The 12,906-nt window shown below is 40.2% G+C and overlaps 1 protein-coding gene across 1 annotated transcript in view; it reads right to left on the reverse strand.

Annotated features, from left to right (window-relative positions):
* The window catches only part of SMOC2 (SPARC related modular calcium binding 2), a 165,252-nt gene that overhangs the window by 28,788 nt on the left and 123,558 nt on the right, over positions 1 to 12,906 (reverse strand). The window contains exon 9 of the mRNA XM_063125418.1: positions 12,764 to 12,846. Within this exon, the coding sequence (XP_062981488.1) occupies positions 12,764 to 12,846 (83 nt within the window). The remainder of the gene's footprint in view (positions 1 to 12,763; positions 12,847 to 12,906) is intronic.

Here is a 12,906-nt window from a genome sequence, read left to right on the forward strand (position 1 = left end):
AGAGAGAGAAAAGTATATATGTCTTATCATTATACTTTCACATAAACTGGCTTTGCAGGAGTGATTTGCAAGGGTTATATTTCTCCCCCCACCCACCTCCACCCGCACTGGCCTTAGAGAATTAGACCAATGTGCATCTGCTTACATTCCCTCTCTCTGCTCCAATCTTTAACAAGAAGTGACTATTAAGTGAAATCTGCCCCATGACACCCCACAGTTACAGATGAACGAGAGCTAACAACAATGAAGCATTCACCCAAGTGCCTGCAGAAATCTCCAAGGCCAGAGCCCAAGCAGCTGAGGAATTCTACAAAACAAGGTTTTCACTGTGGAGAAAGTGGCGAGTTTTTAATCTCCCAGCACACTCGGTCTTCCCAAATGACCTTGGTTTCATCAATCTACCTGTCTGTCTCCGAGAAATTAATGACCTTCGAAAGTAAACATGACTTTAGACCAAGAGCAAGTTTGGATTTTATAAACACTAGAAATGCTAGCTCCACAATGGAACTTCCCCCCCTCCCAGGGACGCTCTAGCTAAAAAATGCAGCTTCTGGACCTTACAAGGCTTGCTTTTGTGAGGCATGGTAACCTTTGAATCGATCCAGCAAATCAAGCTGTGCACCTGTTGAATATCATCCATAAATCAGTTTGAAGGCTACAGAAATGAGAGCACGGTTGAAGTCAAGAGTCAAACACTACTATACCTGTAAAGGAGCATTAAATATAGGGCTCATTGACTGCCGTACCCATGCAACCCCACAAGGGGTTATTTACTTGTTATTTACTTGGCATATGAATAAATAAACAGCCAAATGGAAAAGAAGAATGATGGGAGCTACGCAGAAGCAGAAATGGGAATAACTCACCTACATGTCACCCTAAATGCATTTTGGCCATCGTGGAGTCATCTTTGGCTGCTGACATGAGATATGTGGTAGTAGCCAGTTACAAATGGGTTGTTATATAAATTCATCTCCATGGGAAAACACACTGATTTTAGTAAACACTTCAACATGAACATTTATTTTTGTACTGAAATACTGAGCATGCATTGGCCTTCACTGTCAATAACTAGATACCATTCATTTCTAAGATGCCATTTATTTCTAGACCTTTGTTTTTACAGCAGTTTGGAAGAAGGCACAAAATGGAAAATTACACCTGCCAGATCACCCTTGCAAATTAATGTTTAGTGCCAAGTCAACTACATTCATGGTCCATACAGAGGCCAATAAAGGGCCATATCCTGACTTTCAACATACAAAGCTACCTTATATGAGGGTCTAACCAGCAGTGTCTCTCCAAGGCATCAGGTGATTTCCCCCCTCCCCCTGGGATCCTTTTAACTGTAGATGTCAGGAAGTGAGCCTGAGGGCTTCTGCATGCAAGGTATATGGTCTTGCACTATATGTGAGCCAAGGCTATATATCATCACATAGGGAGGGTCTGGTTGACATGGTACAGGCATAATGATGCTGTGTTTGTGCACAGGTCTGTCACAGGCCCATGACATCATCTGTTTGGTGTCCTACAAAGGTCACTACACCACTGGCCAATGTTAAGCAGATGCCTTTTGGGTTTTACTGTCATCTGGATTTTGTTAAGTAGAATTAGAGGAAATCAGTTTTTGCAAAAGTACATCTTGACAAAGCAAGAAAACCAGTTTAGCTCTTTTGTAAAAATTGGACAGTCAAAGCAACTATTACTGTGTATCTGGAGATGTTTCTGTAATGCTTGTTACACCAGATCCTGATAAAGAAATGAAAAAGCATGTAGTGAAAGAGCTTATGTGGCAGATTGAATTCAGTCCAATAAAACAAAACAACACAAAGCAAAGCACAAAGCATAACAAAGCAAAACTTTGTTGGCTGGATTCAATCTGTGGATTTTCAAACAATGTATAGGATTCGAAAGATCTTCTCAAGTCTGGGTGAACTGGGAAATGCAACAAGCTATGTATGGGTTATATCCATGATCTGCCTTCCATGAAAGGAAAAGGCCTTCTGTGAGAAGAAGGGTTCTGCTCATGGAAGGGGCCTCTACTCTATTTTTGGAGATCCCCCATTCTACGCGCGTGCGCGCGCACACACACACACACACACACACACTCTACAGCTCACCCCATTCAGCAGGCTCTCCTTACTCTCTGTGTAGTATTTTCAGGTGCCTGGAACAGCTGCCATAGAAAGGAGTGATGGGGAAGCCCACTTCCCCAGCACAGTTAATCCAGTGTAAATTTGGATCCAACCCTGTAAACCTGAACAGAAGGATGTGGGATAGTATGGTGAGAGCCAATGTTGTCTAAGCACTTCTGCTCAATTTAGAATGGCCACAGTTAAAGGCATAGCTCCTCCTCTAAAGCAAGCCCTTTAAACTGGGGCATGGGGTCACTGGGAATGGGCAGTAGCAGCAAAAACTAGAACTTTTTGGATAGCATATTGATCTTTCAAAATTGCCCTGTAAGGCTTTTTCAGTGATCAATATGTCATCCCCCCTCCACCAGGCTGATGATAGAGTCTGAACAACATCCCTACATATAATCTCAGAAATGAGAAATGGCCAATGTATTTGTAGAATTATGAAACCACAAGTATAGGTGCTTCCACAAAAACGTGTTTGTATTTTGAATATCTGTACAATGAGCTTGCAATGAAAGGCAAAGATATCTGCCTGTCCCAACTTCTCTGGACAGTTTTAAACGGAAGGATTTTGACTATAAGCAGAACTGATTATTTCTTTAAAATTATAAATACAACAGTTCTTGCCAAGGTACAGAGAAACATTCCTGAACTTTTCTGATGTTCCCATATCAAGCCCTTCCTCCTCTTCCCTCAGGGCTCTCTATTGTAAAGTTCTCACAGAATATTTTGATAAAGAAAGATAAAAAGTAATATTTGAACCAGAGGACCAACCATGGAGAGGGGGAGTTAGTGAGACTTTTGATTATGGTGTCACCAGTCCAGAAACTATTATCCTCTCTGGCCCAGCACCACCTTGCTAAACCGTAGCATGCAAAAATAAACTGCTTGCTTTGAAAAAGTCTTAGAGGGATATGACTCAAGGCCAGCTGGCTTGAGTTTTAGCGATGATAAAACAGAGGTGACACTTACTGGCAAAGAAGAGCATTTTAAAGAACTTGCAGAAACTCTGATTGCAAATTTAAGCAAAGTCATTTATACATTTACTGCAGATTGCTGCTAACACGGGCTTCTGCTAACTTTGAGAAATGGCAAATTGCATGGCTGTTCAGTAGACATAAAAGTACTTAGACTGGCATTCTGAGAGGTTCACAAGCTGCTTGTGAGAGATGTGGTGGAGTGGCATTGAAAGCAGCTTGAACCATTTATCTTTTAGCATTTGTTGCTTATCTGTCTTTGTGGCATCAGAAAATATTCAGGTTTTCCCCCCTTCTTGTGCAACATTTCCTTAAGCTTATTAATTTTGTGAAGAGAGTGTCAGGGCGTCAACAGTTGGAGAACTATGTTAATCTTCTTTTTAATCCCTGTGTGATCACAGGTTCATTCTAATGATACTTGGATTTCAGTTCTGGTGAAACAGCAACAAACAGAGGTTTCTACCAAGAAAAGGCTTCCAGCACATTTTATGTCCACATCCCTATTGGTGGGGAGGGAGAAGCTAACTTGATTTTTGCTATCTTAGGTTCTCATATGCACAATCCTTTTCTACCAGGAGAGTTCTAAGACTTGTGGGACACCTTCTATAGACCCTATTACACTGGTCTTACTTCAACTGTTTACTCTGTACAGTACCATGTACATTGATGGTGCTATATAAATAAATAATAATAAATAATAATAATAACTGCAGTGACATTCAGTTTGTTTCTGGGACCAATTCAAGTTGCTGGTTCTTACCCATAAAGCCCCAAATTGCTTAGGGCCATGATAAGACCACTTCCTCATCTCATATGAACCTGCCCAAAGTTTATTATATTTTTAGGTGCACTATTTTACATCCCACCATCAAGAGAAGTTAGGGTGGTAGGAATGTGGGAAAAGGCCTTGTCTGTGACAGTCCATTGATTATGGAATTCACTCCCTAGGGAGGTTAGCTAGCCTTCAGATTTGCTCAGTTTTAGGCAAGTGGTGAAAATATTTATGTTTCATATGGTTTTTTTATTTATTTATTTATTACATTTTTATACCGCCCAATAGCCGAAGCTCTCTGAGCGGTTCACAAAAATTAAAACCATAACCAACAAACCATAACCATAACCAACATGTTAAAAGCACAATTACAAAATACAGTATAAAAAGCACAACCAGGATAAAACCATGCAGCAAAATTGATATAAGATTAAAATACAGAGTTTGAACAGTAAAATTTAAATTTAAGTTAAAATTAAGTGTTAAAATACTGTGAGAATAAAAAGGTCTTCAGCTGGCGATGAAAGGAGTACAGTGTAGGCGCCAGGCGGACCTCTCTGGGGAGCTCATTCCACAACGGAGAAAGCCCTCCTCCTAGTAGCCAACTGCCTCACTTCCTTTGGGAGGGGCTCACGGAGAAGGGCCCCTGTAGATGATCTTAAGGTCCGGGCAGGCACATATGGGAGGAGGCGTTCCTTCAAATAACCTGGCCCCAAACCGTTTAGGGCTTTAAATGTCAATACCAGCACTTTGAATCGGGCCCAGACCTGGACTGGCAGCCAATGAAGTTGTAAAAGGACTGGCGTAATGTGATCTCGCCGGCCAGTCCCTGTTAGTAAACGGAGTTTACTTTTTTTAATTTAAAGCTTCTCCAACTCTCCAGGATGTTTTACAGATAGCCCTGTTCTTAATTCTAATTTGTTATTGTAAATGTATTTTAATGTGTTGTTATGTACACTGCTTTGGAGGCCCTCTCTAGGGCAGATAGACCATTTATAAATATTTGAATGAATAAAAACAAATGCCCATCATTTTCACAAACATATATACATACAAGTGGTATCCTCCCTTTAAGCTTCCACAGACACTTTTAGATTCCTCTATATAAATTATTTTTGAAAATTGATGTCCATTATTTTATGCAATGATGAACAAACACAGTGCTGATGGGGGAGAAAAGTGAATTGCCCTGAATTTCTAAACTCTTGCCATTAAGAACCACCAATGAAAGAGAAATACAACAGGCTTTTGGAAATGGAGTACCGATAACCAAGGATCTTCTGCAGTCTTTGGTCATTCTTCATGAACTGAGACACAGTATTGCTCACTGGTAAACTGTGCCAAGGAGTTGCATGTAGAATGGGTGAATGAAATCCAAAGCTTCATTATATTAAATGGTACTCTTGGGCCATTACTCATCATTTACTCTGCTATCCCTAATGTGGAAAAAATGCTCTTTAAAAGATTTACAGGTATACTATTATATTTCAGATAGACATCATTATAGTTTCCTTTTGGTTATGGGATTCATAAGCCACTAAAAGCACTCAATTAAATAGCTGCACTAAGTATATAACCCTGCGTGCAAGTTAGAAGAACCTAACTTCCCGGGAAGAACAGTTCTTCTCAGCTCATGGAACTTTTCCTGGGGAAACTGTGCAGATGACAAATGCTGACCTAATGCTGTTGAAAAGCAGGGATAAATTCTGAAATCCTCATCAACCAAAATCTGTGATTGAGCACTTGATATACCTAGACCCTATCACTGAGAAACTGCTAGTGCCTGCTGGGCTTGTCTGTTCCTCTACTCATTATGTGAGTGGCCACAATCATATGTGTTGGTACCCCAGTTCAAAGCCATGTTAGTTTAGGACTGTTTATTAAAGAAGAGAAGTCTTGGGACTGGAGCCAAAGAACCATGCATGGAAAGGAATCAGCTGCAAGCAATTTTCCATGAGGTCTGGCCTTGGCAGAAGAGCCAAGGCCAGACCTCATGAAGTGCTGAAATAAGTAGGTTCTGTAGAAGTCCTAATGTTTTCACTTGTGCAAGCAGAAGAACGTTGTTAGATTTCACTTCACTTTACTCACCCCACACCAGAGGGTGAAAAACAAAAACAGCCCTTCTGTCAGCAGAAGCTACCATCCAACTCTTGGCTGTGGAGCATCCCAAAATAGACATTTTCTTACTATCGCTTCCCTACCCCTGCTTCTGTCCCACAATACTTCCTCTTTCATCACACAGGGAAGAAAGAGGAAGTAAACAATGACCACATGGCCCATTCAGTGGGTGTTTTTATTACAATGCTTTTCCTGTACACAGCAGGAGATGGCGGCACATTTCACTCCCCTCCCTGCAAAAATCAGATTTACCAGGGTCTTATTTGTTGCAGAAAGAAGATCAGAAGGAGCAGGAGATGCGTGGGAGGTGGACAGTGCCATCAAAAGGTCATGCGAAAAACCATGAGCGGGCAGTAATGAGCGTGCGATAAAACACTCACCTGATGATGCTCTATAGTTTGAAGTTAGTTCAATATCTTGCCTTGCTGTGAAACTGGTGACCACAGTTTCTCAGTTGGGACAAGGCAGGGGAACTTTGGTTAATAGAGGCTCCATGGTTTTATAGTAGTTCACATAAGGAAAGGAGGGAAAAGTCTGCATGTGTGTTGAAAGGAGTGTTCATGAGCTGGTTTATTAAGTCAAAATATGATAATTTAGGGTATACATTTCTCCAGTGCTGAACGATCAGCACTGGCTTACAGTCTGTTTCTGGTTGCAATTTAAATGTATTTTGTTCAGAAATATGAAGGATAACACCTAAAACTCAGTAAGAGAAGTTTTTTTTTTAACATGTGATCATTCACTGATCGTAACTAATTGATTACATCATAAAATTTGTAATCCTCTTACTTTCACACGTCTTAGCAGAGAGAGAAAATTGCAATACGACAATGAAGTAGTCACTCTGACGTTAAAAGGCTTGCGGGAATAAACGGTTACATCAGTGATAGGCACATAATTAATGGCTTTAAAATAAGTGAAATATTAATATGGACTCCTGTGGATTTTAAGTCTGGCTCCCACTCAATCAGTTATCCCCATTATACAAATAAAATTAGCCAATACATTTGCAACAGGATGAGAACTGCACATACATCTAAGCTGTAATGTAATTATCACTGTCTGTATCTGCTGCATTTCATTCCATCCAGACCTCACTGCTAACATTTTCCCTACGTGTGTGTGTGTACTTACACACACACTCACAAACATATGTATACCTGGGATCATATTCCATATACCTAATCACGTGGGCTCTGGAAGCTTGTGCCATTACATTTGTTATCATGATCATGATATTAGTCTATGTATTGGTAGACTATTGGTAGATGTCTGCTAGCATGATGGACTTTCTCCCTCTCTCCTCACCCCTGCAGCCCTTTGTTCCTTCCCAAAGTTGGCTTTGGAGAGATTCCCAGTCCTGTGGAGCAAATTTTGAGGGTTTGAGAATGAACTACGGGGGATGGAATCACCCCCTCTTCCAATTCCATTGACAGAAGTGCTTCCATCAGTGGATTTTTAGCATTGGACCCAACCCATGGTGAAAATTTGTTGCTTTTATGAAAAAGTGCTCAATTGTTGTAAAAAGTTGGACGAACATAGAAATATATCAAATGTTTGTGCATGAACATGTGTATTGCATCCAATATGACTTTATATATGTTTTTCCAAAGCAATCCTGGTGCAATGAAGGCAATGATTTTATGAAATGTATTCCTATCATCTTGTATCATTTATGAAGCACATGCCCAAATATTCAGTCAGCTGTGTATGTACATATATGTGTAATATCTCATGCCTCAATATCTGAACATGATCACTATCTAGTAGTCTGAAAATGTTCTAAATTCGTTGCTTTTTTTTTAAAAAAAAAGAGTATATGATTGATTAGTTATACTGCTGCATTACTAACCTATTTTTCATCAGTGATTAAATGAAGAATTATTAATTCATTAGAACTGTTCCATGTGGATGGTGCATCCATCCACATGGTTGGACTACTGCAACCTTCTTCTCTCTGGCCTTCCTTCTTCTCACATCAGTCCGTTGGTTTCTGTTCACCACTCTGCCGCAAAGATCATCTTCTTGGCTCGCCGCTCTGACCATGTTACTCCGCTTCTGAAATCTCTTCATTGGCTTCCAATTCACTTCAGAATCCAATATAAACTTCTTCTGTTAACCTTCAAAGCTTTTCACGGTCTAGCTCCTTCCTATCTCTCCTCTCTCCTCTCACACTATTGCCCCGCTCGTGCTCTTCGCTCCTCTGATGCCATGTTTCTCGCCTGCCCAAGGGCCTCTACTTCCCTTGCTCGGCTCCGTCCATTTTCTTCTGCTGCCCCTTACGCCTGGAACGCTCTTCCAGAACATTTGAGAACTACAAGTTCAATCGCAGCTTTTAAAGCTCAACTAAAAACTTTTCTTTTTCCTAAAGCTTTTAAAACTTGATGTTGTGCAGACTTTATACTGTTAGTTTTACCCTACCTGGTGCCTGCTTACCCTACCCTGTGCCTGTTTGCATTCTCTTCCCCTCCTTATTGTTTTACTATGATTTTATTAGATTGTAAGCCTATGCGGCAGAGTCTTGCTATTTACTGTTTTACTCTGTACAGCACCATGTACATTGATGGTGCTATATAAATAAATAAATAAATAAATAAATAAATAAATAAATAATAATAGGTGTGCAGTGTAAATTGTGGGGACTGGGCACAAAGTCCATAATTTCCTCTGTGTGGACTTATCCTGAGAAAAGCAAACTTTAAAATTGGCCTGCAGAGCAGGGATAGGGACACTTTTTCAGTCCAAGGGCTGAATTCCTATCTGGGGCCACATTTCACCCATGGGCAGTGCCAAAAGCAAATGGGGGCAAGGCCAAATGTGCACTTTCCGTGTTGGAACAAGTAGAAACACAGGTAGCAAACAAACATGGCAGCAAGGTAAACGGAGCTTTGAAGAGGAGTTTGGAGAGGCTGGGCCAGCTCAGACATCCCTGGTTTCCCCATCCCTAGCCTCTGTAGGACAAGTTCCAGAAATGAGCAGGACTGAATTTCTCAGTAGCTTCTTTCCTAGGCTCTGCTCCCATTCTCTGGCAGGGAAAAGCTCTTATCTCCTATGAGGATCTGACCAGTCTATAGCTCAGTGTGATAGAGCACCTGCTTTGCATGCAGAAGGTCCCAGGTTTGATCCCCAGCTTCTCCAGGTAGGGTGAGGGGAAAAGTCCTGCCTGAAATCCTTGAGAGCTGCTGCCAGCAAGTGTCGATAATACTGGGCTAGATGGATCAAGTATCTGACTCAGTATAAAGCAGCTTCCTGTGTTTCTGAAAAGGTCTCCTTTTTTCAGTACTCAGAATGAAACACTCTTCACTGACCAAGTGCTGATCAGGTAAGAACCTTAGAGAGCCTTTTGGCTGAGGTGCAGGATAAAAATACTCTAAATAAATAAATAAATAAATAAATAAATAAATAAATAAAACCTTTTCCTTCTAGGGAGTCCCCACAGGCCTTATCCCAGGCCAGGGGTTTTCCATGCCTGCTGTAGAGACTACAAACATTAAATTTTGATATTGCCCAGAGAGAAGGACTTGGAGTACGCATGTTTTTAACCCTGGAGAAAGAATTTCATAATATCTTAGCACTGGATAATGAAGGAGAGGGAGAAGAGGAGAGAAAGCTTCCTTCCTTTCCAAAAAGCAGTTTTCAAAGCGTCATGCCCAGTGCATCTGCAACCAGTTTAACCAAGCTTTACACTGGTGGAACAGTGAGGTTAGAAACCTTTGGCTGCAGTCAAAAGTCATTTAATCTAAAGTGGGCTCTTTGATGCAACCTAGTCTGGAACAAATGATTTCATGCTTGTGGCTTTGTAGGTATTTATTTTTTTATTTATTTATTACATTTTTATACAACCCAATAGCTGAAGCTCTCAGGTGAGAGGGTAACTAGGAACTTGGCACACCTTATAATTTACTTAGGGAAACTTCAAGGTGTGTCTGAAAGGAGGACAATGCCAGTTTTACAAAGGGTTATGTATAAACAGAAAGTACATACATGTGCAACTAGTGGGCTCATTGCCCTACAATAACATCAAGAATGAACTACTGACATGCCAGAGGTTGCTAAGGGTAAGCAACATAAATGAAGGAGAACTCAGATTCATGTTCCATTCACCACTTCATAGCAATTATGAGTTCAGATTGCGGCAGTGGTTAAGGCATGGGCTGATAATAATTGTAGTGCAAGCACAGAAGGGTAGAATTTAAACAAGCATTGTCCTTCTAAAGTTTAGAATCTAAACCCCAAAGAAATTACCAGGCAGGAACAGAGAGTTTGGAAAACTTTTGCTAATCATGCCTCTGGCAAAGTATTCCCGAATGTGGTTACATCATTACTGCTGTTCTAATAGAGAAATGCTTAGGAAGAAGTATCAGGATGGGTGAGGGGGAAGTGTGAAATTGGGCAGCTTCTTATGCCTTCCTACACAAGTTAATATTAAGATGATTAAGGTGGTTGGGTGTGCGGATGGTATTTATTACTATGAAAAAGGTCACTCCGAGGTCTATTTTTTATACTCAACTCATTCAAGGACTTCAGTGGATACAGATTGTGAATGGAGCTGAATTAAATGTTCTTCTAAGAACTCTACAGAGTATGGGCCTTATTCCTGCTCAATTATTTGAAAGTTTTCTCAGGTGAGATTTGCACTATCCTTGCTCCCAATTGGGAGCTTCTCTAGAAGTGTCATGACCAGGTTAGCAGAGGCTGATCAGATGTCTCCTGTCTCTGGGGAGTCCTCTCTTCTGCCACTGAATACTCCCCTCCCCATTCTCAAAGATAAGTTTATTATAGTTGTTTGGGAAGGGAGGGAAGAGGGAACATAATGCTTTTGGTTTTTTTTTTTTTTAAGCTTTCCTTCTGAAAGCTCAAAAATCCCCAAGGTAACCCAAGGGGAGTTCATCCATTACCAGCAAGTATCCATTACACTTTGTTTTCACCCAAAATTACCCCATTTACACCTCCCAGAACTAAACACGGATGTGAATGTAATCTACAGCTGGACACCATACTTTTCTGAACATGTGATGTGATTCACGGAATAAACAAAAATGTGTTTGAAAAATGCCTACATTTGAAAAATGTGCATGAAAATATGTGTACTTTTGAAAAACACATGCAAGCATGCTTTAATTAATGGGAGAAAAATGTGTACATTTCAAAAAATGCACACAATTGATGAAAACACAAGTTTTCATTATAAAAGGAAAAAGCAAAGCTCACAATCAGATATACTCCTGAGCGGAAACAAGCTTCATGGTGGAATTTGGAGAACTTCAAAGAACTCAAGGTTTGCTTATCTGCACATCCCTACCAACAAGTAATGAAATAAAGAAAATAATAATTTAAAAAAATGAAGTGTGCAATCCAAAGTGCAATTCATTAAAATAAAAATTGGCATGGAAGATGCATATTAAAATACCTAACGATTGACCCTGTACTTCTCTTCCGTGTAAAAAATAAAGATTTTCTCTATTGTCTGTGAGCACAAAACCATTTTGTTTGGGATTATAAGCCCTGGGTCCTTGCTCACCTGAGACCCCTTTTTGTGTTGCTGAATGTGGATGGAGGGAAGGAGAATGCATTTTCTCTTTGGTAGCATTTCCAGCCAGTCCATGGGGCCTCATGGCCACACAGTAGGCTGGGACACTGCAGAGACAGTATTGGTCAGTTGCTGTTGGTGGGCCTGAGAGGGGGGGTTCCCTCTCTGGTCTGCTTTGGGGGCACAAATAAAGGACATCACATTGCCATGACTGAATTCCCTTTCGTTTGTCATTAGAATGGTGGCATAAATCATGTCTCATGCTGGAAAAGAACAGAAGACATCCATTCTTCTACACAAAAGCCATCTTTGTATATGTATAGCACCCAAGCAAATAGTTTGAGTTCATCATTCCATTTTGGGAATCACTGCTCTAGACTTGACATTACACATATTCAGTAGAATTCCACATTAACCTCTATCGCTATTAATAACAAATTTTGATTTGATTTCTGTGACAGTAGAATCAAGATCCAGCAGAACAAAAGTCAGTACAGTTCACCTTACACTCACCTCAGTTTGTGATACAGCTCTACTGGTGCTCAAATAATAATAATAATAATAATAATAATAATAATAATAATAATAATAATAATAATAATAATAATTCTTACCCACCTCTCCATTCTGATCAAAGCGGGGAGCAACAATAAATGATAAAATACATAATACTCAAAACATAATATACATTGTTAAAAACGTCCTAAAAAACATCCTAAAACACATCCTAAAAACATTTTTAAAAACATCTTAAAATTCCACTGGATAGGCCTGCCGGAAGAAATCAGTCTTTATAGCTTTCTTGAATGCTAGTAGACTGTTAAGTTGATGCGTCTCCTCTGGCAGGCCATTCCATAGTTTGGGAGCAGCAGAAGAGAAGGTCCTCTGGGTAACAGTTGTTAATCTAGTTTTTGCTAGCTGAAGTAGATTTTTCCCAGAGGACCTGAGTGTGTGGGGCGGATTGCATGGGAGAAGGCGATCCTGCAAGTAGCCTGGACCCAAACCATGTAGGGCTTTAAAGGTGATAACCAACACTTTATACTTTGCTCGGAAACTAATCGGCAGCCAGTGAAGAGATTTTAAAACTGGTGTAATGTGGTCACCCCTAGGTGGAATATCAACAGTAAAATATTCCAAACATTTTTGCCATTGCTAAATAATGAAGTCTCTCCCCAGGTTAATTCAGTGAATAAACACCATAGCTAAACATCACTTATAACATACTGACCTTGAAGCTGGCGCCCTTTGAACAAATCTTTTGTTTTGCTTGGATGAGCTCTGGCACCGTTATCACACTTGGGCTGTTCATATCTAATGGGAGAATAGGAAGAAGAAAGGACAACAACGTAAAGTCAATTTAATTTGTAAAAT

Source organism: Elgaria multicarinata, chromosome 4, assembly GCF_023053635.1.
Source record: "Elgaria multicarinata webbii isolate HBS135686 ecotype San Diego chromosome 4, rElgMul1.1.pri, whole genome shotgun sequence".
In the NCBI taxonomy this organism is placed as follows: domain Eukaryota; kingdom Metazoa; phylum Chordata; class Lepidosauria; order Squamata; family Anguidae; genus Elgaria; species Elgaria multicarinata.